Source organism: Halichondria panicea, chromosome 6 (assembly GCF_963675165.1).
Source record: "Halichondria panicea chromosome 6, odHalPani1.1, whole genome shotgun sequence".
Classification (NCBI taxonomy): Eukaryota; Metazoa; Porifera; class Demospongiae; order Suberitida; family Halichondriidae; genus Halichondria; species Halichondria panicea.
The window spans coordinates 2,243,823-2,269,314 of NC_087382.1; the positions used below are offsets into that span (position 1 = coordinate 2,243,823).

Sequence of the window (25,492 nt, forward strand, 5' to 3'; positions counted from 1 at the left end):
GTTATTACTTACAATTGTTGATAACATTAATTTTATTTGTATACAAAAATCGATCAGTTGATCAAACACTCAAATAAAATACTTGATAAAAAGCTATAAAAAGAACGTGTATAGTGTGCATAATTATATTCATGCACTCGGCCTGGTGTGTCTAATAGCTCTAAAATAATATCACAATGAACGGTATATATATACATGCATGAACAGAGAGGATTGACAGAAAATAAAGCGAAACAAGGAATTTTAATTGAAGTCAGCTGCATGTGTGTTGCTACATGGCGCTGATGTCCTCCAATATTGGTATATTGGACTCAGTCAGTTTAGCGTCGATGAACAGAACGTTGCCCTCCTCTCGAGCACCCTGCAGGACAGTACGTAGCAGTTGATTGAAGCATTGCATGCATGCGTGTGGGGTCCTAGGAACTGCTTGTCTATATTCAAAACGGATTATTTATTTGCCTGAAAGCAATATTCAGTAACGAATACCATTACATAATTATAGAGGCAAGCTGTAAAGAGCATGCATGTCAGTCTTATAGTTTAGACCACCTGCAAGCTGTTAGAGATCTATAAAGCTTGCAGCATAGATATTTTGTAAATTCGACTGAAACTCACAGGGATGAATTTCCCTCTGAACCTTGTAAGACAGATGACACAGGAGACAATCACCACGACAACCACCACAAGGATGAGGATACCGGCAACAGCTCCAACCACTGCCGCTATGATGACAGTGTTCCTGTTTGTGTGTGTGTGTGTGTGTGTGTGGGTGGGTGGGTGGGTGAGGGGCATGAATTGACGCATTCGTTATAGGAACCATGCACGCATATGCAAACTAAAGTGCCACATACAGGAGAGAGTAGTAGCTATATATGGCTATTGTACAACTAACAACTATAACTTGCTTGCTATATCTATAATAATGACTCGGGGAAACAAGAGGAACAAATAAGTCTCAACCACTCTCCCAATATTGAGTTCAGAATTCAGTGAAGTGAACCCTCATATATGCATGCACTCCTGCATTATAGCATTGTTGAGGTATCAGTACAGTATACACCATATGACAGATCAAATACTCACCCGTCAGTAATGCATGCTTGAGTGGTCTCATCGTACACTTGTCCTGAGGGACAGTTCCTCTCACACTTCACGACAGTTCCCATGGTTACACTAGAACTGTCACTGGCACACGAGATACAATCCATATTGGTCAAACCAGTACAGCCAAGGCACCGACTGTCACATGGCATACACTCTCCCTCAGGTGTGGAAAATGAATTACCGCCGCATCTAGAACGGCAGACTTTGACTCCTTGTTGAATGTCATAAACTGATCTACACTCAATACAATCTGTTTGTGTTGGCCCTGTGCACCCGTTACAGTCGACATGGCAACGCTGGCAGCTGTATTCGCCTGATGAGTCTTCAACGAGGTATTCATTATCGGAGCAACGTGGGACACAAGTGGACACGCCCTCTTTGACCATGCTCTCCCCTTTGCATTGTACGCAGTTAGTATTACCCACACCTGTGTGCATGTGTGCACATGTGTGAGGAGTGTGTGTACGCAGTTAGTATTACCCACACCTGTGTGCATGTGTGTGAGGAGTGTGTGTGTGGGTGTGGATGCGTGTGTGTGAAGGGGGTAATCCTTCGTCCATGGGAGGGTACACTGTTTAGTCATAATTATTATACAATGCATGTGGATATAACTTCAACAAAGGTGGTGCCTACAAAGTTGTACCTATATAATTATATAGTATGTACTATAAATCACCTGTACATCCGTCGCATTGTGAGTGGCAGTTACCACAGGGGGAGGAGCTAGAGCTGATGTCACATGACCCCAGACACTGGATATTATTGGACGACACAGTGGAGGTGACAAACGCTGTTGTACAAGCCGTACACACAGTGGGAGAGCTGCAGAGGAAGCAGTCATTCTGACAAGGCTGGCAGACTGTGTTAGCTTGAGAGCTGAGGGGGGAGGCAACCGTGTTGTCATAGTAGCCCTCAGGGCATCCAGACGTCTGATCAACACACTGATCCTGCAAGAGAATGGAGATTATACTATAAATAAGTAACGATGCAATGCTAGCTGCATGTATAACAAGCCCCTACCCTTCGTTTTGTGAATCAGCCTATTATATCTAAGCATATACCTCAAACAATAAACTACCTTTGAAGACTACGCAGCCACAAATTATATAAAAGAGTCACTGAAAAAAATTTTGGTATGTTTTTTACTCAATTTTGTATGTGCCATATTCCATGAAGAAAACAAGACTCTTTAATATAGACTATACTGTGTATCAGTGTACAGTGTGCGTACGTATACCCTCGTACCTGTGTTCCATTGGGGTACACTAGCATCACGTGACACCTATCACAGCCGCCTTGTCCGGAGATGGGTAGTGAACCGGAGCATCCCGACACACAAGCAGTGAAGCAGTCGATGCACACGCCAGCGCTCACGTCGGCATAGCTACCATCCATACAAGTACGATCTGTTTGAGGAGAGAAGAGCATGACATAAGTATATAAAACTCTTTTTATTCAGTTATGAGACATGCTCCTCAGAGCTAAATTATGGGGGTTTAGTATTTTAGTGATTTAGTCATAGACCAATGAGTATCTTCTCTTGCTACTTTCAACGCTATAAATTGCATGTATGAAAAGAGATGTAGACTACTATCACGCTTAGAGCTGTCATCAACCAAGTCAATTATAGGAAAGACCTATAAGTTCTTGTTATCTACGTATACATTATAATACAATGATTGTACTTCAACTCACAGATGTTGCGTACTCTCATGGCGTTGCTAGAAGAGATTGCTGGGATCTGGTTGCTAGCGTAATCACTGATAGCACCTTGCGTTAATGACATGTAGAACGTGTCACCTGATCCTCCGATATCTTGACCTGATCTCACTATAGTTGCATACAAAGATCGAAGCATAATTATCAAACTATTAGGAATGTTGCTCTGAGTAAGTGTATCAACTGTTGATAGTACCAGGGCGGTGGTTGTCGTGGTTACTAGAGTGGTAGTGTTTTGGAGGGTAATCCCCGGGAGAATTGTGGCAGCATTCATAACAACAGGCTCGTTGAATTGCAGAGTTAGGAACACGTTGACACTGTCATTTAAATTAAGATCAAAATATTGCAGTGCAGGCTCCACTATGTCACGCTGGTAGCTGTTAGCGGGTACAGCTTGTCCGAGCACACCATTCCCTGATATATCTGATATAGAACCTGCTCCCAAATTGACGAAAGAATCAAGTCTGTTCGTAGCAAGATTCTCAACAATTTTGATGCCGTTCAAGTCGTCTGTTGTCATGACAATATCGATCTGCGTAGGAGCATCACTCCCTGTAGACATTAGCTCCCCTCCTGTCAGCGTGTATACGGTAGAAGTGGTACCGCTATTTTGTACTGCAAAAGATATAAAATTCACGGAGTCAGGGTTCATGGGTTCGTTGAAAGTGAGGTCAATTATACCAGAGTTCATATCTAGTCGGAATCGAGTGGGTATAGGTGGAGTGGTATCAGGAGTGTAAGTGGACACTTGGATAGAGTCGTTAGCAAGTACACTTGCAATGGCAACACCAAAAATATCTTGAGCAAAAGTTGATGGGAAACTCAACCAAGTGTTAGTAGCTAAAGTAGCTAGGTTGAGTTGCCCCTTGAGAGCATTTAAGTCATTATTAGCCACTGAAATGACCAATATATTGCTGTCTTGGGTATTGGCAGACATGCTCAGGCCGCTGGGAGAGTAAGCAACGGCGTCTAATTGTGCAGTGCTCTGGATGGTGAGCATGGAGGCTTGCACAGTCGATACTTGAATATCGTTACTGAAGGTCATTGTCAAGGTACCATCGTTCATATCTAGATCAAAACTAGCCAGCACAGTAGGACCGGTTGGGCCCTCCACACTGCTAGCCTGCAAGCCGGCTGATCTACCAAGTAAAGGATTCTCATTCAAATCATTGAGAAACGTTGGGAGCAGTCGTAAGTATGTATTTTGCGTGGACGTTCCAAGATTTGGATTGCTCCTGATAACGTCTAAATCGACAGAGTCAATAGTAAGAATGACTACATTGTCTGCAGTGTTGACTGCACCAGGCTGAGCAAGTTCGTACACAATTTGGGGATTATTTGGCAAATTTTGAATGGATACTGCACCAACCACAGTCTGTACAATCACACTCTCAGTGAAACTCATAACCAACTCTCCAGAAATTGAACTGAAGTTGAAACTAACAATTTCAGGTCGAATGCTCTCAATAGTCATATTATTCATAAACATGAGAGAAGGTGATACTCCTCTCGCCAAGTTGCCGCTTAAATCCTGCACCACCCCCGCATTTCCTCCGAGGGTCATGGACCCTCTCTCGTACGCCCGCTCGTAGTTTGTCCGGAATGTATCCATTAACATGCTACCCCCAAAGTTGTATTGAATGAGATCGGACACGTCGGGAGTTTGAGTGCCCTCGTTGAAGTTAGAATATGTGAATGCTCCCTCAGGTGTGTTGAGAACCAGGGTCAGCACTGCACCGTTCCACTGCATGGTGTTCACAAACTCGTCAAACCGGAAAAATATTCTATTCTCCTCGAGAGGCCTGGGAGAGAAACTCAACAATTCTGGTTCTCGTATGTCAGCAGTGAGTGTACTAACCAGAAGAGCATTGCTGGCTGGAATGGCAGTGATGGGATTTCCATTTGTATCCGTAACAGCCTGCGATGTTAGAAACAAGAAAATATTCACCGCTACTTCCGAATTGTATACTTTAATCTGGTTCAGAGCAGAGCTACTGATTGGTAGAGTTATGATAATCACTGTAGCGAAAGTTTCTGTTTCAATATTAATTCCTGATGCTAGGTTAGTTGAGTCTCCAGCGGCAGTAGCAATGGATATCTGTGAAAGGTCCAGGCTTGATTGAAGTATTGGTTCGTCGAAATAGAAAGTAACTCGACCAGTTGTTAGATCGAGATCAAAAGATACCAATGCAGGTAGAGTGGTATCTGGTACGTAGGTGGTCACTTGAAAACTAGTAGTAGGAGCGGTTAACGGATTATCATTAATATCGGAGAATGATGTCGCTGTGAGATACAAGAAACAATTGCTTGGACTAGTACACAGACTGGGGGTGGATTTAATCTGGTTCAAAATATCTGTATTAATTGTGATTATAGCATTCGTACCATCGGACACTAGTACGCTAGAGCCCTCCATGGTAACCATTCCAGCAGTGGATTGCATCACACTTGTTACACTAATCTCAGAAAGTATGATATTAGTACTAACAGGTTCGGTGAATATAATCGATATTATACCAGAATTGAGGTCTAGAGAGGTTGATATAATCTGAGGAGTTGTGACATCCTCGGTGAACTCTGACGCTTCGACAGCACTACCACTCGTATCCAATGGCAACCCGGCAAAATCCTGTACAAAATTTTCGTCTAAACTTACGTACGTATTTGCTCTCTGTGATGCAATGTTCGGGTTGTTTTTAATTGCATTGATGTCCACTGTACCGAGGGTAAGCGTTACAACACCGTTGCTAACCATGTTCATGCCTTCACCTGTTAGAGCATAAGAATTAGTCGGGTTAGTGGGTGCATCTTGAAAGGTAACACGTCCGGTTACCACTAGCAACGTGACATTCTCGGAAAATGTCATGACCAGTTGGCCAGTGTTTAAGTCGAAACTGAAACTATCGAGTGCAGGACGAACAATATCAGGAATCATGGAATCATTGTTGGACAATAACGGCTCCTCAATTTCAGCAAGTGGATTAGCATCGAGATCTGTAATTAGTGCGAGGTCAGAGGTCAATCCGATATAGCCGTTGAAGAAAGCTGCCGTATACTGGGACTCAAATTCAGAAGTGATTCTGCACCAGAGAACATAAACGTGATCATATCGGAGACCTCACCGCTCACAGTGCCTGTTGTAAAATAGCTGATGTTGTAAGGAATGACAAAATCGAGCGTGTTCATGGAAAGCTTTAGTCGAGAACCATCAAAACTCGACGGAATTACATACTCGTCGAAAAACATGAGTATGGAGCGACTAGAAGGTGGGCGCGCCATGAACCGAGTCATTTGAGGGGGTGTGAGATCTGCGTTAAGTTGTGAGGGCTGTATTGCACTTGACAACGGCACAGGGTTGATAAGATTACCACTTATGTCGGCAAGAGCACTCTCGTTAACTACCAAGTTCAAAGCACTTCTTCCTTGTGCTACCACTTTTATCAGATTCAGAGAGGTTAGAGTAATGGTTGTCAAATCAATACTAGAAGTATCAATAGCTTCGTCAAAACTCAGCGTAAGTTGTCCTTGCTCTGGAGAACTCAATACAAAGCCGACTAAAATTGGTCCTGTGGTATCTGCGTCGATCTCGGAAGGAGGGATACCATTTAAAATTGGAACTATCGCATTCCCACTCGTGTCAAGCGCAGTAGTGTTGTCCATAGTCAATAAAATACCACCACCTCTTTGAAATATCTTCAGATTGTCTAAGACAGTACTTTTAAATGTAACAGTGAAAATTGTGCTACGGTCTTGAACTAAAGTGACGGCTGAATTGTCTAACATCTGTGAGTTCGCTCCATTAGAATCTGTTAATTTTATTCCAGCAGGAGAAAATTGAAGTTCATCAAGTGGTTCTGTAAATTGGAGAGTCATTGAACCGTTGTTGAGGTTGATCGAGTAACTTGTCAATTGCGGACTAACCCTATCAGCAACGAATTGACCAGGGACAATCACAGAGCCATCGATGAGGGTCTGGCCACCAAAATCAGCAAAACTAAGCGGAGGAGCAAACAAGAAACAGTCGGAGACAGAGTTACACACGTCAAAATCAGCCAGGATAGCATTCACAACATCGTTCTCTAGTTGGATAGTAATTATCGTATTTAGATCGGTTGCCGTGACAATCATACTATTGTTAATAGTATAATCCCTGCCAGAGAAGTCGGTAGTGTTTGTGAGACTGACAATGGAGATATTTGCATTATCGATATTTATGGGCTCATCAAATGTGAGCACCAGAGTACCAACGTTCAAATCAATATCAAAAGAGTTCAAATTTGGAGGAGTAGTATCTTCTGCCGAAAAAATTGGGTATCCAACCACGGGTATATTACCGTCAGTGTTTCCATCTCTGAAAGTATTTGTTGCAATATTCACGCTGTAAGGGGCAGTAGAGTAGAACTTGAGATTGTTTAGATCTTCAGTGGTGAACATGATCTGAAGGATTGCACCTATATTGCCTGGGGCTAATTCTACATTAGCCATTCCTGACAGAGTAAGAGATCCTGGAGCTCCATTAGTGCGATCAGTATAGAGGATAGTGATACCTGCTGCAGTCACTGTCTGGGGATTGACTGCTTCATTGAATATAAATACCATGAAACCGTCCAAGGACAGGAACGCTTGCATTATCGTCGGAAGATCGAAATTCTTTGTAAAGACGGATGCTTGCAGGGCAACAGTTGCTATGTTGGAAACACCTCCTGGTGATTGTATAAAACCTGAGGTGAGGGAAATAAACGTGTTGGCACTGCTAATGGCCAAGTTGATGTTTCCTTGGACATTCATCCAGTCTTCTGATGGTAGGGACACTTGAACAGAGCTTAAACTTGTAGCAGTGCAGTTTCCACCTTGAAAGGTGACGGAAGAGTTGGGCTGTGGTACTGCTGTACCATGCATTGTCATAGCAGAGGCATCGCAAGTTGTAGGGTCTACATCGGAATTAAATGTTAGTATGAGTTCCTCGGGTGGAGTCATGTTCAGAGAGAAGCCGGTGAGTGCAGGTTGGGCTGTGAGACAGTGATGGGGAATAGTTATACTAGGAGTACATTGATGAAGGGTGCATACATGTAGCTGATATAGCTGTGGATACATGTAGCTGATATAGCTGTGGATACATGTAGCTGATATAGCTGTGGATGCATTGAAGGAATTATATATATACAAGTAATTATGTTGAAGTGATATTAGCCTGTGGGACATGCAGTGGAACAACTTATATATAGCATATTGCATAAGTGTGCATGTTTGCATGTGAAACTGCTATGAATGGTACAAGAAAGGTTACTGATATGTTGATGAAGTGACTAGTTTTGTTACCTTTTTCTGTCTGGTTCGTTACACACACTAACCCAAAACAACATGAAGTTGTGATTGCTGAAATATGTTCAACAAAATGTACCACTGTCCCCCGTGTAATCAATGGTACGGGGACTCTCTCAGTCGCCATAACCTGAATTCTATGGATCCAATTTTAACAATCTTCTGATTTTCTCAAAGCTTAGAAAGAGACCTTTCAACTGGTACTATCAATGGGAAATGGTAGAATTTTCCATTTTCGGCCCAATACAACGGATTATAACCACATGTTGTAACTGAAAGGTTAAGCTCCCGCGAGTGGGCTGAATGCGCCAGCGAAAGTCTTAAGGCATTACCTCGATCTGGCAATAATGGTCAATGCAAGCTAGGAGGATAATTATTATGGCCCAACCAAATTTAGGATTGAAACACATGACTTGCTCTTCAGAAAATCACAAATTGTTAATTTGATCAGTCTGACTGATCACATACACTAGCATGCAGGAGTCTCTGGTCTAGTATGCACATTGCTATGACTTTCTTTGACATTCCAAAGGTTACATACCACACACTGACAATGCTTGTGTGGTACTTGAATACTGTTAACAGAGCATGAATAATTGTTTCAACAAACTTCCACTACTTATAAGACCTATGACACATCTTAACCAGTCACATGCTTACAAAACACAAGCTGGTGAATCATCAACACTTGCTGTATATACATTCAGGAATCAGTAACTTTACTTTATATGGTTGCTATTCCAATAAAAGTCTGTAAAATCAACTTCCCAGTTCAAAACTTGAGGACACACTATATTGCATTGATAAACACATCATTACAGTTGGCAACATCATTCAATAGATAATTGAATAATGAGAATAGTTGGTCTAGACTCAAGTTACTCAGACGTGGGTTCTTGCAGGCCACCTAATTTTGTATTCCACCACATTCCGGTTTTTTAAAATTTTATAGGAAAAATATAATGTTCAAACACAAGTTACACTCTGCAGGGCTACACAAAGGAGCACTATTCTACGTTCATGCAGACAAAGGATGGCCACTTACCACTGACACTGTAGAGGCTCATTGCAACTAGTAACAGGAGAGCACTATGACAAGACGCCATCTTTGCTGGCCACTGTGTGTGGGAACAGGGGACAATCTGTTCCTCTGTTTGCTCTATAGTCTAGGAAATAAATATGTGGGTAAAATTGACTGAGAAATGAATTAAGTGGGCCTTTAGACTCGACTAGCTTGCTTATCACACTGACCTCTACCGAACGTATCAGCCCCTCCCCCCTTCTTGCAAAAATATGCTGCAAAACTCATGCAAATCACTCGGTTTTCAATTCTGACAACACTGCAGTGTATCTTACTCACCGATTTAGTTTGGCAGATTGCTTCTCTTTATGTAACAGCCTGTAGTGGAAAACTAGCTATTTCTGTGTTTATCCACACAACTTCAGCACTTCGCGCAAGATACAGGGGCGTGACCTTGCGCAATTCATGACAACATAGAATAACCTCGAGACCACGCCGTAATGAAATATTCCTCGAGGTATCTGCATATGGTTTCAGTTAAACGCCGCTACTGGTTGGAAAGATACTCAAATGACAATTTGCTTCAATGAATCATAATACATGTACACAACAATAAAGAATAAAAATTTGTCCGAGCAGACTGCACAAAGTATACGAGGAAATGCTGAGATAATGAAGTTATTTTTTAGCAGCTTTAGAAATGCCAAGTCCAGCTAATGCAACAGCTCCTACAGCTAAAGCCCCACCCAACAGAGCAGCTCCACCCAGTACACCCAGTCCTATCAGTCCATCTGTGTGTGTGGGGTGTGTGTGTGTGTGTGTGTGTGTGTGTGTGTGTGTGTGTGTGTGAGTGTGTGTGTGTGTGAGTGTGTGTGTGTGTGTGAGTGTGTGTGTGTGTGTGTGTGCGCGTGCGTGCGTGCGTGCGTGCAAGTCGTTTGCTATTATATAGCACATTCATAAATTGAAATACTAATTGTGTGAACGGAATATCGTCCAAAAACTGTGTGGAGTGATACTCAAGTGCCTCTTCTTTGGAGGAGAAATGCTTAATGACTGCGTGATGCTCGTGATGCTCGTAATGCTCATGATGCTATCATTATTACTATATGCAATGCAACTCTGATAATTATGTACCGTTTCTGATTTTCTTGTTAATGAGTGTCTTGAGTTGCTTGGCCTGGTAGTTGTTGGGCTCCATCTGCAGCACTCTGGCCACACACTTGTCAGCATCCTCGTACTCCTGTCAGGGCAACAAAGAACAACACGACAATTGGTAATTTCGTATTTTATATTGCATGCATGCTTATCTACAGATGTAAAAAATCAAGCGGTAGAACGACATTATACATCACACAATAATTATAGATGACACAAAGTATAGTTTTTGTGAAGCCAGGTACGTTACCAGACAATTAGGTACTAGACCAAGCAACTATTAATTACATCATTATTTCACGGATGCAAGCGGTAAAAAAAACACCTCCCCCCCCTAGCATTTACCCGATGAGGCTTATTGTTACCACCGACCAATACCTCTAGTTTGTAGTGTCCCAGTCCCACGAAGTAGTAATAGTCCCTCTGATCCCTGCCTTGCTGGATCAGCTCTGTGGGTGCATGAGGAGGTGTGACGTATGGTTGAGTTAGTTACAAAAGTCTGTCATCTAAACATACAGTATGATAGGCTACTATAGTTACAATGAAACATCAACCAGAACTTTTTACTACTATTTTGTTAAAGGTGTCCAGAGCTTTACTGTAATAGAGTGAACAAATTCAGTAAGTAGACTATTGACACAACATTTCTCCAGGCACACACACACACACCCACACACCACACTATGTATACATCCTTTTTATTGGTGATTGTAGACTATTGAAATGCCTGACACAATATAACACATACCCTCCATGAGCTTGATTCCCTTGCGGATGTCTTTACGATATCGACTCTTGATGAGATGCCATGAGTAAGAGAACTTAATCTCATCAGTGAGTCTCTCTTCAGCTATACTGGCCTTGTACTCACTCTCCTGGGTCTGGGGGGACATCACACACTTGGAATATGCACGTCACCGATATAATAATTATATAGGATAGCGTGAAATTTTGAGGGGCTTAATTTTCACTAATTTCGTGGGTTAGCATCCTACATGAAAGTTTACCAGTACGATATGCGATAGGCAAAGTTGGAATCATCACAGAGCTACACTGTGCAGAACATAACATTCCACTGGGTGTCTTAATACTGACCACAACAACATTGCCTTGTGTGATACACACCTAGCCTTACCTCAATGGCCTCCACGGGGATGAAGTCTCCGATCACAGCATCTTCCAGCTCCTTGTTTGCCATTCTACTCTACTACTATTACTAATCAATGTGACAACAAATTTAGTCTACTCAGCAGCCAAAAAGGTAAGGATATCCTGCAAAATAGAGGAAGGGGCTGACAATGGACTAGGGGAAAGGTCGTCAGTAGAACAAACTGTACACCAGTGAAATAAGGAGAAAGATCGTCAGTTTTAAAAACATAGCTGCAACAGTTTGTTTTACTGACGACCTTTTCCTTTATTTCAATTTCACCGCGGTCTAATTTTGAGGGAAGATGTATGTTTTGCTGAGCTCAGCACTTTTTTGCTTAGTGATTGATTTATATTCACTTCTATAAAGAGTAACAACACTCACAATACCTCACTTGATATCTAGTTCTCTGCTCATTATATATTCAAAATGGCCGAGGCAGACAGTGAGGGACTGTCAGAGCATCAAGAAACTTTGATAGGTATGTTTAAATGTACACACACAACACAAAGTTACACAACTGTTCATATCGTTTTGTGAATAAGGACATTTATTGGTCCCTCCTACAGAGGAGGATGATGGTGTTGGAGAGACCTCTAACTCACCGTCACCATCGCCCACCCCTCAGAGGAAAGAGGTGAGTTTAGAGTTCAACTGGACGAAATCATGTCCGTATTATTAAAATTATAAATGTGCAAATAAAATCACTAGTATATAACTATATGGTTGGTACTAGCTTGGCCTTTGAGTGCTCACAACTTTGTAATTTAGGATTATTCGATTCTAGCATTTATGTGTCTCTTTAATTGGATATTCTATTACTTGCGTAATAATTATTATGTTTATGACGAGTGGAATCTCATCTTTCTCTGTACGCAGGTGAAGCATGATCAGTTGTTCGCTGAGACCACACCCACTGACCTTCCACCTCTACTCCCGGGGGAGCTTGTTACTTTCACTGGTAAGCAGCTACTATGCGCCATAATGAATGAATACACTCATCAAACACACAATACACTAATTACGTTTGCTTACAAGTAAATACACAGTAGAGCTAGATCCCACACTCTAGCATAGCTGCATACAGTGGGGCCTCTGGTGATCCTTGGCTAGCATAGCTGCATACAGTGGGGCCTCTGGTGATCCTTGGCTAGCATAGCTGCATACAGTGGGGCCTCTGGTGATCCTTGGCTGGCCACACACCACCAACACTCTCATTCCCACCAGCAATAACCGTGTATTGGCACATGTCACGTTGTACCAAACCTCATAACAACAGTCTAGATAGAGATTGGTATATCCTGTATCTCATTAACTGTACCACTTATTTCTCTCCCCTGTTCAGAGAAAGACATCACCTACCTTGACCCCTTCCTGGGACCTCAGACTGGAGTACTGCATATCACAGACTACAAGATGTACTTCAAGGTACTGTCCCTATAAGCAGGCCACCCTCTATAATACAGTCAGTGTTGGTCTACCCCATGAGGCCACCACTATATAGACACGTTTCAATGCATGCTCAGTGATACTGAGGTCTACTGTTTTGTAAGTATCAGTTTATTTTATTTCCTCTCCTCACACACACACACACACACACACACACACACAGTCCACTTCTCCCACTGATGGCAGTGAGGAACCATACATCCTCAATGTGCCTCTGGGTGTCATCAGCCATGTGGAGAAAATTGGACGCTCGAGAAATAAAAAAGAGAATGCCTATGGTCTTGAAATATTCTGCAAGGTGATAAAAAATCTTTGCTTAAATGAGGTCTTGCTATGACGATATTGGTATGCATATATTTCCCATAAAAAGAAATAGTCTTTTGACCTTGACCATAATATTATACATGTACAAGTTATGTATACCCCTCACACGCCCACACACACCCCACACCACACACACAGGACATGCGTACTCTAAGGTTCGCCCACAAACAGGAGACCCACGGTCGTCGACTCATGTACGAGCGACTGCAGCACGTAGCCTTCCCCATCAGTGATGGCAAGAACGTGTTTGCCTTCAACTTCACTGAAGAGTTCTCAGACAACGGCTGGCTAGTCTACAATGCTGAGGCAGAGCTCAAGAGATTGGTGAGATCATTATACAAGAATTGTAGGAGATTTAAATATCAGTGATGTACCAGGCTATTGTCAATCCTCAGCCTTTTAGCCTGTAGGAAGTGTTGTGCACTGGGCCTACACTCCTGCCTACGTGTATATCATGATGATGTGGTTATTCTTGTTTGTCTAGAGGTGGTTAGCTAGAGAGTGGTCATGTCCCCCCAGGGTGTCTATTATCAACAATGGTCTACTGTACATGTGTATAGTACTTATCATTAAGAGTGGTTATTCTTGTTTGTCTCAGGTTAGTTGGTAACAAGCTAGAGTGTCCCTCCAGGGTATTTATCTAACAATAGTCTACTCTACAGTGTATCCAGTTTCCTACTGAAGTTGAATGTGAATGTACTCTTGTTCAACAATACTCCATGCTTGTTCAGCTCAGTTTCCTTCAATTGAAATAACTACCTTGTATGACTTACAATACTCTAGACTAGCTCCAACCCCCCACTACCCCCTACTCTACTGATACACAACCTTATAGTGTACTATGATCATTGTCCCCCTCAGGGTGTTGGCAAGGAGGATGTCCCCTGGCGTATATCAACAGTGAACCAAGACTTCAAGCTGTGTGAGACCTACCCTCAGTTGATCGGCGTTCCCTTGGCAACAAGTGACGAGGACCTTAAAGCAGTAGCCTCTTTCAGAAGTAAAGGCCGCATTCCAGTGAGTCAGAAACACTTAGAGTATAATCATGCCAAATTGGTCACTCAGAATTGCTTTACCAGTACAGATTAGTTTCTTGCTTGTAATGTTGCATTTTATATACGTATATATAGTCACAGGAAATGTATGCCAACTTTTACCAGCCATAACTTTAGTTTAGATCGATCCATTTGCAAATAAAAGATGCATTCTGAGGTCCATCACATGACATGTTAGTAAGCTACCTCGGATGTAAAGCAGTTAATTTTTATTTGGCTTTCACTCTGACTTTTCCCACCCTCCCACCCGCCCCCTCACACACACCCCACCCCCTCACACAGGTGCTCTCGTGGCTCCACCCAGTCACACACGCCTCCATCACACGCTGCAGTCAACCCCTAGTGGGGGCGGCTACTAAGAGAAGCACTGAGGATGAGACTTACTTTGATACTATCTATAAGGCCAACAACGCTAAGAAGCTGTACATCATGGACGCTAGACCCAAGATCAATGCAGTGGCTAACCTGGTGAGTGGGTGTGTGGTGTGGGTGGGGTGTGTGGGCATGTGTGGGTGGTGGTGGGGGTGGACGTGTGTGGTGTGCGGCTCTCTTTAAAGTATCAAGGAACTTGTGGTCAACTCTACAGTGTACATAAGCAGATACCTCCTCACACAACACACTCCTCACACAACACACCCCTCACACAACACACAGACCGTGGGCGGTGGTTGGGAGTACGACACTAACTATCCAAACACAGAGTTCTCTTTCCTGGACATCGGGAACATCCACGTCATGAGAGAAGGGTGAGTGTACAGTACATGGACTAGCTGGTATATGATATGACTATCTGACTAAGTGCTCATACTTACATTAGGATTGTGCATTTTCACTGTATCTTTAAAATATCTGATGTGTTGAGGTCATTGATTGCCTGTTATCTCGATGATTAAGCACGAGCTATTACAGCCTCAAGTGGTGTTCTTAAATGGACATGTTATGATTGCTAAAATTTGAGTGCTTACACAATTAAGGAACAGATGCATTTCTATTGTTTTTGAAGATCTGTACTTTGAGTTTATAATAATGTGGACAAGAACTACACTTAACCAATGTTTGCCTAAGACCACTAAAGCCTTGTGTTTATCTGCCAGTGCTAATATCCCCCTCCTCTACTCTACCCTACCCTAGATTGCGTAAGCTCCAGGACATCTGTTACCCTGATGTGGATGACCAGCGCTGGTTCTCCTCACTGGAGGCAACTCACTGGCTAGACTATATCAAGGTGGGTCTATTATAACCTGCCTGTAGCAATTTAAACAATTTCAAGATTGAAAATAGTTTGACAATTCTGGCTTCATTGTACTCAATGGTTGTAACTAATATTGATATTCCATATATAACCCTCACTATCCCCACACACACACACCACACCCACGCCCACACACACACACTCACTATCTCCACACCCCACCCACCCACCCACACAGGATGTACTGGGCGGGGCTGTACGAGTGGCGGAAGTGATAGAGAAACAGAAGTCCTCTGTCCTGGTCCACTGCTCTGATGGCTGGGATAGGACTGCTCAACTCACTGCACTAGCCATGCTCATGTTAGACCCTCACTATCGTACCATCAGGGGGTTCGAGGTGAGTGGGTGGTGTGTGTGTGTGTGTGTGGGTGGGTGGTGTGTGTGGGTGGGACTGGCGAAACTCTTTCCACTGGGCTTGTGTTATGTAGCTACTGTATTTACGATATTAACAACCCACTGTGTGCCAGATCAGAGTACATGATATCAGCCTGACCAGCATTAGTTGCATGGGCTGACTACTGCCTCCTCTGACCAGCATTAGTTTCATGGGCTGACTACTGCCTCCTCCTACAGCTGCTGGTTGAGAAAGAATGGATATCGTTGGGTCACAAGTTTTCACAGGTAAGATACGACAGTACACACATAATTATACCAATCTCGGCTCAATACTCTTTCAGCTGCCATAACTTGAATTCCGTGGATCCAATTTCAACGATTTTATGATTTTCTGAAAGCTTAGAGAGACCTTTCAAATTGTGTCATCAAAGTTCATACTTGAGAGATGACAGAATTTGCCAATTTCGGCGAAATACCATGGATATAGCCCATGGTCCAATACCATCGTCCAAGGCCGAAAAATGACAAATTATGACCCTAACAAACTTTTGGATTGAAACACTTAATTCTTTCTAAGCTTTCAGAAAATCATAACATTTTTGATATTGGATCAACGGTACTAAAGTTATGGCTGTTAAAAAAGATTAACTATACCTCCATAAAAGAATTTGACAATTTCACATACGTAATGTCTATATCTGTGTATCTATTTGTCTGTTATCTTAAGCTCTCTCTCTCCACATCCAGCGAATTGGTCACGGTGATAAGAACAGCAGTGATGACCAGAGGGCACCCATCTTTGTACAGTTCATGGATTGTGTGTGGCAGATGACTGTTCAGTTCCCGTACGCCTTTGAGTTCAACGAACACTTCCTCGTGACCATCCTCGACCACTTGTACAGGCATGTGTGTAGTGAGGGCAGTACAGGGAAGCTTGATTGTAGGGATCCTCCTGGTATTAGCAACTTTGTGTGAGGTAGAGGTGGTCAGTACACCAGTGTGGGCAGATCTTAAGCAGATCACCCTCTATAATTAGAATACAGCCAGGTTAATGGGCCACAAAGTCTAATAAATCATAGCATGTGTTCGGTATCTCTTTACTGTATTCATTTCCTCTTGCAGTTGCTTGTTTGGAACTTTCCTGTGTAACTGTGAGAAGCCAAGAGTGGATAAGGTCAGTCCTCCATCATTGTCCCACCGACTGAGTTGGTTACAACTGTCTCCTCTTTATATATACATAGGGTGTGAGGGAGAAGACCATCTCCCTGTGGAGCTTCATCAATGGACAGGTAAATAATAGCAGAGTTTCTGTACAGGGCACACTGGTCAGTGGTGGTGGTTGGTACTAACCATCTCTAGACACAAATTGTAGGCTACATAATATAATTATTGTAAACAAAAAAGGCAATTTATGTGTTGAAGATTGAGGATTGAAAATTCTGGGCACTTGTTGAATGTCACATCATTGCTTGTGGCCCCTCCCACACACACACACACACGCACACACACACGCACACACACACACACACACACACACACAGGTTGATATGTATCGGAACCCCCTCTACTCAGAGCAGATCCACCAAACAGTGCTGTTCCCTACAGTGAGCATACGCAAGCTACAGCTGTGGAATGGCTACTACCTCCGCTGGAATCCTCGCATGAGACCACAGGAGGCGGAGTTTGAGCGATGCAGACAACTACAAGTCCTTATTAAACTGGTGAGTCTGTGCTCAGTGTAGTTGGTATAGTGGTATGGTGGACGTTTTCAATTAGAGCATTTATCCAAAAATTCAAACTGGGTAAATGTGCGTGCAATGAACAAATATTTAAAGTAATTCATGAAAGGATTCTTATACCTGCTGCATTCAAACCTCCATAGGATAATAATTATTTAGAGGCAATGCAATAAAAGGATTTTGTCCTAATTAATTAAAGCTCTGCTTTTGCTACAGCTTCAGGACAAGTGTCAGGAGCTGCAGAAGTCGACCCCCCCGGAGGCTACAGCCGTCGCATGAGAACATGAACTGACTCAGTATTATATCTCATAACTTCTTGTACTTATGTATATATAAACAGTGTCTTTGTTCTCAGTTAGAGATTGTATGTTCTTGATCCGTGTACCGTCACATTTGAAACCCACCCACACATATGAATGTATGGCTAGTACTATCGATAATTTGTCAAAAATCGAAATGTTTTTTTCTGATGGATTAGTATATGAGCTCTTGGTACATATAATTGTATCATAGAAGTCTGCAGGACGTGGCGTACCGTATATAGCGGGAATATTTATGGGGTAAAAAATGTACACGTCTTAATTATTAATTCGTGAGCTCGTGAACATTTTACTCACAAAATTAAAAACTAATATATCACAGTTTACCAGCAGAACTCATTATATGCAATAATGATGCCTACGAAACAAATGAAAGTTTTACTCACGAAAATCATCACTAAGTAAGTACATGTTCAAGTTAGTTACATTTTTACCCCATGACAATGACCCACTATATATACCATTGACTCACAATAAACTTCACCCCAACAAAGTAAAAAACGAAGGGAAGACAAAATATCATGAGAATCAACTACAAGTGACAACTCTACTACAACAGTTACCATAGCTACTGCTTGTTAACAGTTAGTGTCTATTAACAGCCTTTCCAATCACACGTCCAGTCAGTCAGTACCTGCACCGGGGGGAATGGAGGTCACCATACAATACATGATATGTAATTAGATGCCTCGAGGCGTAGGAATACAGTAAAACTGACTGTGTGGTTCTGTGTCTGCTCAACAGTTGTAATGCAACAAAAATAACAGCTTCCATAGGCTTCTAGCCATGTTCTCTTGGATTTGATTCATGGATTGGCAAATATTCTTTTGAACGCCTAGCATAATCTGTTCACACAAGTATTGACAGGAAAACTGACGGTCACTAAGCACACACATTTATACTAGATAGAATTTAAGAGTTCATAATTATTTCTAAACATCGTTACCTTGGGTGCTACTCGTTGCTGGTGGTGGGCGTGGTGTCAGGTGACAGGAGGGACTGTAGTTGAGCTCTAGCACTCTCCAGGAATAGTTCCAGACTAGCCAGCTGGCGACGACGCACCGACTCGTTGTGCTGTGTGTGTGTGTGGAGTGTGTGTGTGTGTGTTTTGGGAAAAGACTGATTTCAAGACACCGTCTTAACGAGCTCATTGCAAGCTTTCAAAAAATCATGGACCAAAGAACTATATTTATGGCCGTTCAAAAATGCTTTATTTAATGCTGTATTTTGAAATACTAAAGTCGGCTCTGTAACTAGAGTTCTGGTGATCCATTTTATGAAAGCTTAGAAGGAGCCCGTTCTGATGTGATACATGTATGATTAAATACTGGTGAGACCACACCCATTGACCACACCCACCTTGCTCTCGTCCCCCATCCTCACTGCCACCTGCTCTTGTGTGGCCTCCACAGCTCGTTGGATAGATGCCTCGCCACGCCCCCTCTCTTCTTGTAGGGCTTCAGACAACAGCTCCTACAATAGGGGAGTGGCTTAACTAACTAGCTTGATGATCATTACCATAATTATGCTTACAAAAACTGCATGTATAATTATGTATACCTCCATCAGGGATGTGCCCACACTGGTCGGTGGTGGTGGTTGGTACTAACCGCCTCTTAGGCTAGCTAGTTATACTACAGTCATAAAAATTAACGTGCGATTGATTGAACATAGGGACCACTTCCAAAATGCTGGGGCACATCACTGTTGTAGATTGTACGTACAGGGAGCACTGACCTTTGACCTTTCCCTCTCTTGTTCCACGGCAGCTGACATTTCCTCCCGGGCTGTCGCTCGCTCTGTCTCCATGGCGATCGTCTGGGATCCCTGAGTGTGGGGGTGTGCCATGTGTGAGGGGTGTGTGTGTGTGTACCAACTACTATCATACTGAGCCTCTGGTTATACAATACTTAATGTACTTGTAGTAAGTTATCGCAAATTGACTATAGTTACAAAAACAATGACATTTTCCAACTAATCATAGGCAAACAACTGCACACACTGGTTGCATGTGCAGACTCACTTTTAGTTCCTCTAGCAGTTGTGTGGTCTTCTTCCTCTCCTCTTCTGCTGCCTCCTGTATAGCGCCACGCCCCCTTTCCCTCTCCTCTGCCAGTGCTGACTCTAGTGCCTCGGAGTGTGAGCGCTGAGCCTCCTCCAGAGCTGACATCAGACTCTCCTGTGAGGGAGGGGCGAGCAGGGTTATCAATGTCAAATCTCAACACTGTTTGTATGCATGGCATATAATTATTGTCGCAGAAACTAAAATTACCGTATAGTGCGAAATTTTTTCTGAGTTAGCAATCTTACATTAAAATTTAAGGTCTACGAAATATTTAGGTAACAGAAGAGAAGACACAACGTTATTTGACCAAATAGTGCGTTTTAAAGGCCATGCTGACGCTGCCACTAGCTACTAGTGTTTCACCTGGTGTTGTTTCTGTGCCTCCTGTAGCGTTTGTTTGACCTTTTCTTCTTGTCGTTCTTGTTCCTCCGCTAGTGCGGCCGTTAGTCTCTCATGTTGTTCCTTGAGTAGACGCTCGGCTCTCTCTCTTTCATCGTTTAGAGCCTCCTTGAGCAGTTTCTCGCTGCGTTCCCGGGACTCTTCCATTGACAGACGGGTCTGCTCCTGGGGTCAGAGGTCAATATAACAACAGAGGTCAACACAATATGAAACGCTGATGGTAAGCCTGTGGTTAAATACAAAATAATACATGAAATATGGACCAGGGTGTGTGTTGCAACACTGGTCATGACTTACTTTATACTGCTCCACAATGATGGCCAGAGAGCTGTGTCCTGCTGAACGCACCTGCTCTAGCTCGTCTCTATGGCGACCCTGAGCGTATAATTACATAACTATTGTCAAACAGGATAGACAGGTTTAGCTAAAGAGCTAATAAGGAAGTCTGACTTGCACTAAGTGTCAATAATTGAAAGCATAAAAATTAATGTACATACTTCCATGTCCTCCACACGTTTCCGCTGTGTTTCCACGGCAACCTTCTTCTCATCCAGCTGCCTCTCAAGATCCTCCCTGCTGCGTACTAGAGCATCGTGGTCCTGTGGGTAGAGGGCGGCTTGTAGGTGAGGGAGATTACTGGGTAGCTATTAAATTACTACGTACAATATCTTTTCAAATGGTACATGTATCATCAAAGTATATTAATTATTTGCCAATTTCGGCCAAATACCATGGATATAGCCCATGGTGGTCCAAGGCCGAAAAATGACAAATTATGACCCTAACCAACTTTTGGATTGAAACATCTCGTTTGAAAGGTCTCCTTCTAAGCTTTCAGAAAATCATAAAATTGGATCAATGATACTCAAGTTATGCCACACCACACACCCTCCCACTAATAATGGTTTGGTGACTCTTTCAACTGCCATAACTTGAATTCCGTGGATCACATTTCAACGATTTTATGATTTTCTGAAAGCTTGGAAAGAGACCTTTCAAATGGTGTCATAAAAGTTCATATTTGAGAAAGAAAAGAATTTACCGATTTGGTCACACTATGGATTATAGCCCATGGTCCAAGGCCGAAAAATGATAAATTAGGGCCCCAATGAAATTTTGGATTGAAATACATCATTTGAAAGGTCTTTTTCTAAGCTTTCAGAAAATCGTAAAATTTCAACATTGGATCAACGATACTAAAGTTTAGACTGGCGGCGACAGCCCCTCGTGTACCGCGAGGGACTGGCAAACTGCCTATCAGTCACTCGTCTCAGCTGCAACGAGCATTGCAGCCTATCAGATTGCTCAACGTCATATTAGCCCTGTAATTGTAACCGCACTTACACTTCAGGGGATTCAGTGCATTCCATAGTAGCTGAATCTCATAGCAAAATTTAACCACATTATCTATAACGATATTCATGTTTAGTAGTGTCGTACAATCTATTACACTTCCGCTGAGACGAGTGACTGATAGGTAGTTTGCCAGTCGCTCGCGCTACACGCTCGGGCGGCTGTCGCCGCCAGTCTAACTAAAGTTATGGCTGCTGAAAGATGTTCAACTACATGCATGCATGTACATCTATGCTGACAATATGGCTCTGTACTGAGCATTCGTGTACACAGTTCAGATCTTACCTTGAGAATCCTCAACTTCTCTTTCTCCAGTAGAGACAGTTTTTCCTCGGAGGTCTGTGAATGAGGGCGGCCACTATTCAAAGGGAGGCCACTATTAGAGGTGTGCACAATACCTTTTGAAGTCGTTCCTTTTCTTTCTCCAATTGTGAGATCTTGTCCTCTGAGGCAGATAGTTTAGCAACCAACTTATCGTCTTGTACAGTGGGCGGGGCCTGTTGCTGTGGTTACAATAGTACGATATTCACAATCAGGGTTCTACGTATATAGATAGTTATTGCGGTACCTGTTTTGGAGGGGGTGTGCTGGTCATGGGGTCAAAGGGCGAACTGTTTGAAACAGCAGGCTCTCCAAATGAGCTAGAGAACAAGTTGGTCTCTTCTTTAACAGCCTGCAACATGGTGGGAACATGGAGGGAACATGGAGGGATTGAAGTATCAATTTAAAACAAATGGTTCGACAGAAATGTACGGAACATGTGAATGGCAGAATGATATTATCACTTAATTATCACTAAAACACAAAGAACCTTTATACAGTAGCATAAGCAGTGAAAGGGGAAGAGATTTTCACTTAAATCAATACGGACTTTTACTCTGAGTAGTGTATCAAAGTACAGTGCTCACAGAAAGCCAACACGAGTCATGCGGTATCTACTGCTACAACATTAGTTGCAGTATATAATTAAATTAACCTGCTGTTGGGTGGAGGGTGACTCAGTGAAGGAGGCAAACAGATCCTGCGTCTCTTTGGGCTCTGGAGGCTGCAAATAATAAGAGAAGGTGACGGATAAACATAAGAATATTGATAGGAACGGCAATTTCAGTACTGTACCAGGGTGTCATACAGGATTTTGAAGTAGAGGGGGGAAATGAGAAAAGTAACCAGAAAATGTTGCTAAAAAAAGGTCAATACCCAGCTATGGACACTCAGTCATTATTGAAAGGGGGGGAAATTGGAGCTAGGGGGGGATATCCCCCTTTCCCCCCTGTATGACACCCTGTGTACCTTGGGAGGTGACGGCTCCGGAGGCTGTAAAGGTTGAGAAAAAGATGAACATGCATATAAAGTACCATGTACAATACTTACAATTACGATTACGTATATCCGGTTTCGAATGAAAATTGTGAATTTTCAATTGCAAAAAGTGAGCACAATAGTTAGAAACACAATCATTGTACAGTGACACTCACAATCAATTAACCTCTCATTATAAACCTGATACATGGTAATTTTATTAAATTCAATACCTTCGAAGTTGAGTCTTCGAACACGGCAAACACGTCGCCAGGTGGTGGTTTGGGCGGAGCCTCGGTTGATCCACCTGATGCCTGACTAGACCCTGATGGAACACGCTCCAGTGGAGGGGGTGTGGCCTATATGAGGGGGTGGGCAGGTACGAATTAAGATGGGTCAATTTCGGCAAGTACCAAAAAAGTGGCTCGTGTTATTTTTCTGGATACTTATTAGTAAGCTTAGTATTGCTGCACTCTACCTTAGGAGTCTCCTGCTTAGGAGTGGAGGGTGCAGAGGTCAAACTGGCAGTGGGTGTGGCTACAGGTTGCTGTTGTGTCTGCATTTGTGTGACTACTTGTTGCAGTCGTTGATACTGCATGAGCCCTTGTTGGAGCTGTGTAGTGAGTTGCTTTGCCTGTGTGGGGTGTGTAGAGTGGGCGGTGTGTGTGTGGGTGGTGGTAGGTAAAAATATTGAAGATACAAGTTGTTGCAGATACCTACTGTTGCTTTTGCAGTACTCTAGTATTAAAAGATCTTATACACTACTAGGGTTTCAAATGTCAATCACAATACTTTTACTTGTACATTGTACTATAACAGAATAGGACTTCCATCATTTCAGCATGAAAGAGGTACACAAAGACAACACAATATCAACACTGCTAACTACTTATCCTTTAACAGATGCTGTGGTGCGAGTACAACAAACCCACCAATGCATGACGACATACATTTTATGGCTGTAGATTACTTAGTAAAACTTTGCCATTCCAAATACAGAATGTCATGAAAACACTAAAGCACACTGAAGCCTGTCTCTCTGTAATTTATAGGGGCAGACCAACAGTGCTTAACTGTACTATAGTAACTAGCTACACAGTCAGTGTACCTGCTGTTGTTTGTCAGGTAGCTTGTTGAGCTCCTTCAGTTGCTGCTGCCCATTCACCAGCTGCTGATGCATTTGAACCAGTCGTTGTCGGTACTGCTGGAGCTGGTTGCCCTGGGAAGTAGCATTCGGGGCCGTGCCACGGCGAGAGCCAGACGCTGTGTGTGGAGTGTAGAGTGTGTGGAGTGGGTGGGCGTGTGTGTGTGGAGTGGGTGGGCGTGTGTGTGTGTGTGGAGTGGGTGGGCGTGTGTGTGTAATTAATGCAATAGATTATAATCATAATAATTATTTATACCCAAAAATAGACGTAATGCACTAAATCTGATATCACTCCCCCCACACATCACACATCACACATCACACAGTGTGGGGGGGAGTGTACCGTGCATCACACAGTGTGGGGGAGAGTGTACCGTGCATCACACAGTGTGAGGGGGAGTGTACCGTGAATAATGATGCATTTCAATTTCAAGCAAGCCATAAAGATTATTATTATTATTATTATTATTATTATTATTATTATTAAGACTTTACAGCCTGTAACGTGAATGATATAAAAACAAGTGATTGTTGTAGCAAAGACTATAGCTGACAGACTGTGCCGCATTGAGCGACACAGCTGGATAATTTAATGATTACATGTGAAGCTAGCTATAATTACGTGTGTAGCATCTGTTGCATGGGCACATTATAAGTGGTAGGTACATGGGATGTCAGAGACAAAGTTTTGTTTGAAGTGCTCCCAGAAGTAATGGTGGAGTGTATTCTTTATTTATTATAACCCATCCTGACGTAGACACATCACAACATGGCCACACCCACTTACATGATGGTGGTGGGAGGACTCCCGGAGATGCAGCTGCTTTAGGTGGTTGCTGTGGCGACGCTTGTACCTGTGGGGAGGGGGCAGGCTTCGGCTGTGCCTGGGGGGCGGGGCTGGCTCCCTATGGGGGCGTGGTCAAGAGTTACAAGGTGACAAACTACACATACACAGAGGCTCACATGCAAGCCCTAGGGTTTGGCTTATAGGCTTGTGTGAGCTACAGTAGTATGTATGTACACACACAAGCTAGTTACCTCAAAAGCTCCGAAGTTGGCCCAATCTCCATCAGGTTTTTGGCTCTGAGAGTAATAAAAGCAGTCCACAACGACCACACACACACACGCATGGCACCTAGCCAAGCCTCACCTTAGCTCCAGAAGCATCTCCTCCGCCTCCAAAATTAGCCCAATCAGTCATGACGATTGCTCTAGCTTGTTTTTCACTGTAGCTAGCTAGCTGTGTAAACGTAATACGTCATTAACCTTGTGACCTTTTACTTTCTTTC

At 42.9% G+C, this 25,492-nt stretch overlaps 5 protein-coding genes across 6 annotated transcripts; 1 reads left to right on the plus strand and 4 right to left on the minus strand.

Annotated features, from left to right (window-relative positions):
* Positions 1 to 14: 14 nt before the first annotated feature.
* LOC135337899 (uncharacterized) lies at positions 15 to 5,758 on the minus strand. Its single transcript, XM_064533914.1, has 6 exons — positions 2,800 to 5,758; positions 2,350 to 2,510; positions 1,781 to 2,051; positions 1,084 to 1,531; positions 616 to 739; positions 15 to 361 (listed from the first exon to the last, which is right to left on the minus strand). The coding sequence occupies exons 1-6, from the start codon at positions 5,756 to 5,758 to the stop codon at positions 272 to 274; spliced, it is 4,053 nt and encodes a 1,350-aa protein (XP_064389984.1). The 3' UTR covers positions 15 to 271.
* An 83-nt stretch (positions 5,759 to 5,841) lies between these two features.
* On the minus strand, positions 5,842 to 9,615 carry LOC135337906 (uncharacterized). The gene is made up of 3 exons (XM_064533925.1): positions 9,506 to 9,615; positions 9,191 to 9,311; positions 5,842 to 7,832 (listed from the first exon to the last, which is right to left on the minus strand). The coding sequence occupies exons 2-3, from the start codon at positions 9,249 to 9,251 to the stop codon at positions 5,842 to 5,844; spliced, it is 2,052 nt and encodes a 683-aa protein (XP_064389995.1). The 5' UTR covers positions 9,252 to 9,311; positions 9,506 to 9,615.
* Positions 9,616 to 9,729: 114 nt separating this feature from the next.
* On the minus strand, positions 9,730 to 11,617 carry LOC135337918 (mitochondrial fission 1 protein-like). The gene is made up of 5 exons (XM_064533942.1): positions 11,457 to 11,617; positions 11,070 to 11,202; positions 10,700 to 10,770; positions 10,301 to 10,406; positions 9,730 to 9,957 (listed from the first exon to the last, which is right to left on the minus strand). Exons 1-5 carry the CDS (start codon positions 11,517 to 11,519, stop codon positions 9,845 to 9,847), a joined length of 486 nt encoding a protein of 161 aa, XP_064390012.1. The 5' UTR covers positions 11,520 to 11,617; the 3' UTR covers positions 9,730 to 9,844.
* Positions 11,618 to 11,779: 162 nt separating this feature from the next.
* On the plus strand, positions 11,780 to 18,093 carry LOC135337909 (myotubularin-related protein 2-like). Its single transcript, XM_064533930.1, has 17 exons — positions 11,780 to 11,949; positions 12,038 to 12,105; positions 12,348 to 12,429; positions 12,814 to 12,896; positions 13,081 to 13,215; positions 13,380 to 13,565; positions 14,103 to 14,258; positions 14,579 to 14,764; positions 14,951 to 15,042; positions 15,428 to 15,521; positions 15,727 to 15,885; positions 16,122 to 16,169; positions 16,632 to 16,786; positions 17,007 to 17,058; positions 17,126 to 17,173; positions 17,426 to 17,605; positions 17,840 to 18,093. The coding sequence occupies exons 1-17, from the start codon at positions 11,898 to 11,900 to the stop codon at positions 17,900 to 17,902; spliced, it is 1,839 nt and encodes a 612-aa protein (XP_064390000.1). The 5' UTR covers positions 11,780 to 11,897; the 3' UTR covers positions 17,903 to 18,093.
* A 324-nt stretch (positions 18,094 to 18,417) lies between these two features.
* Positions 18,418 to 25,489, minus strand: LOC135337908 (coiled-coil domain-containing protein 91-like). 2 transcript variants are annotated; one of them, XM_064533928.1, is made up of 19 exons: positions 25,354 to 25,489; positions 25,242 to 25,286; positions 24,991 to 25,108; positions 24,168 to 24,322; positions 23,538 to 23,693; positions 23,293 to 23,418; positions 23,051 to 23,074; positions 22,737 to 22,805; positions 22,329 to 22,433; positions 22,159 to 22,263; positions 22,046 to 22,099; positions 20,905 to 21,006; positions 20,705 to 20,782; positions 20,372 to 20,572; positions 19,967 to 20,122; positions 19,681 to 19,770; positions 19,303 to 19,416; positions 18,890 to 19,017; positions 18,418 to 18,577 (listed from the first exon to the last, which is right to left on the minus strand). In XM_064533928.1, the coding sequence occupies exons 1-18, from the start codon at positions 25,402 to 25,404 to the stop codon at positions 18,898 to 18,900; spliced, it is 1,869 nt and encodes a 622-aa protein (XP_064389998.1). In that variant the 5' UTR covers positions 25,405 to 25,489; the 3' UTR covers positions 18,418 to 18,577; positions 18,890 to 18,897. The 2 variants fall into 2 exon arrangements, with proteins under 2 accessions (XP_064389998.1, XP_064389999.1); XM_064533929.1 differs by lacking the exon at positions 23,051 to 23,074.
* Between the last annotated feature and the right edge of the window lie 3 nt (positions 25,490 to 25,492).

Coding starts and splice junctions, on each gene's coding strand:
- LOC135337909 (XM_064533930.1), top strand. CDS start 11,898: ATGGCCGAGGCAGACAGTGAGGGACTGTCAGAGCATCAAGAAACTTTG. Junction 14,765..14,950: donor TCAATGCAGTGGCTAACCTG/GTGAGTGGGTGT, acceptor CACAACACACAG/ACCGTGGGCGGTGGTTGGGA. Junction 16,787..17,006: donor ATCCTCGACCACTTGTACAG/GCATGTGTGTAG, acceptor TTCCTCTTGCAG/TTGCTTGTTTGGAACTTTCC.
- LOC135337906 (XM_064533925.1), bottom strand. CDS start 9,251: ATGGCGTCTTGTCATAGTGCTCTCCTGTTACTAGTTGCAATGAGCCTC. Junction 7,833..9,190: donor GAGCCTCTACAGTGTCAGTG/GTAAGTGGCCAT, acceptor ACTGTCTCACAG/CCCAACCTGCACTCACCGGC.
- LOC135337899 (XM_064533914.1), bottom strand. CDS start 5,758: ATGATTCCTGATATTGTTCGTCCTGCACTCGATAGTTTCAGTTTCGAC. Junction 1,532..1,780: donor ACAATGCGACGGATGTACAG/GTGATTTATAGT, acceptor ACATGCACACAG/GTGTGGGTAATACTAACTGC. Junction 362..615: donor TCAGAGGGAAATTCATCCCT/GTGAGTTTCAGT, acceptor ACTGTCCTGCAG/GGTGCTCGAGAGGAGGGCAA.
- LOC135337908 (XM_064533928.1), bottom strand. CDS start 25,404: ATGACTGATTGGGCTAATTTTGGAGGCGGAGGAGATGCTTCTGGAGCT. Junction 20,123..20,371: donor AGGCACAGAAACAACACCAG/GTGAAACACTAG, acceptor CCTCCCTCACAG/GAGAGTCTGATGTCAGCTCT. Junction 19,771..19,966: donor AACTGCTAGAGGAACTAAAA/GTGAGTCTGCAC, acceptor CCCCACACTCAG/GGATCCCAGACGATCGCCAT.
- LOC135337918 (XM_064533942.1), bottom strand. CDS start 11,519: ATGGCAAACAAGGAGCTGGAAGATGCTGTGATCGGAGACTTCATCCCC. Junction 11,203..11,456: donor TCCCCGTGGAGGCCATTGAG/GTAAGGCTAGGT, acceptor ATGTCCCCCCAG/ACCCAGGAGAGTGAGTACAA. Junction 10,771..11,069: donor GGGAATCAAGCTCATGGAGG/GTATGTGTTATA, acceptor ATGCACCCACAG/AGCTGATCCAGCAAGGCAGG.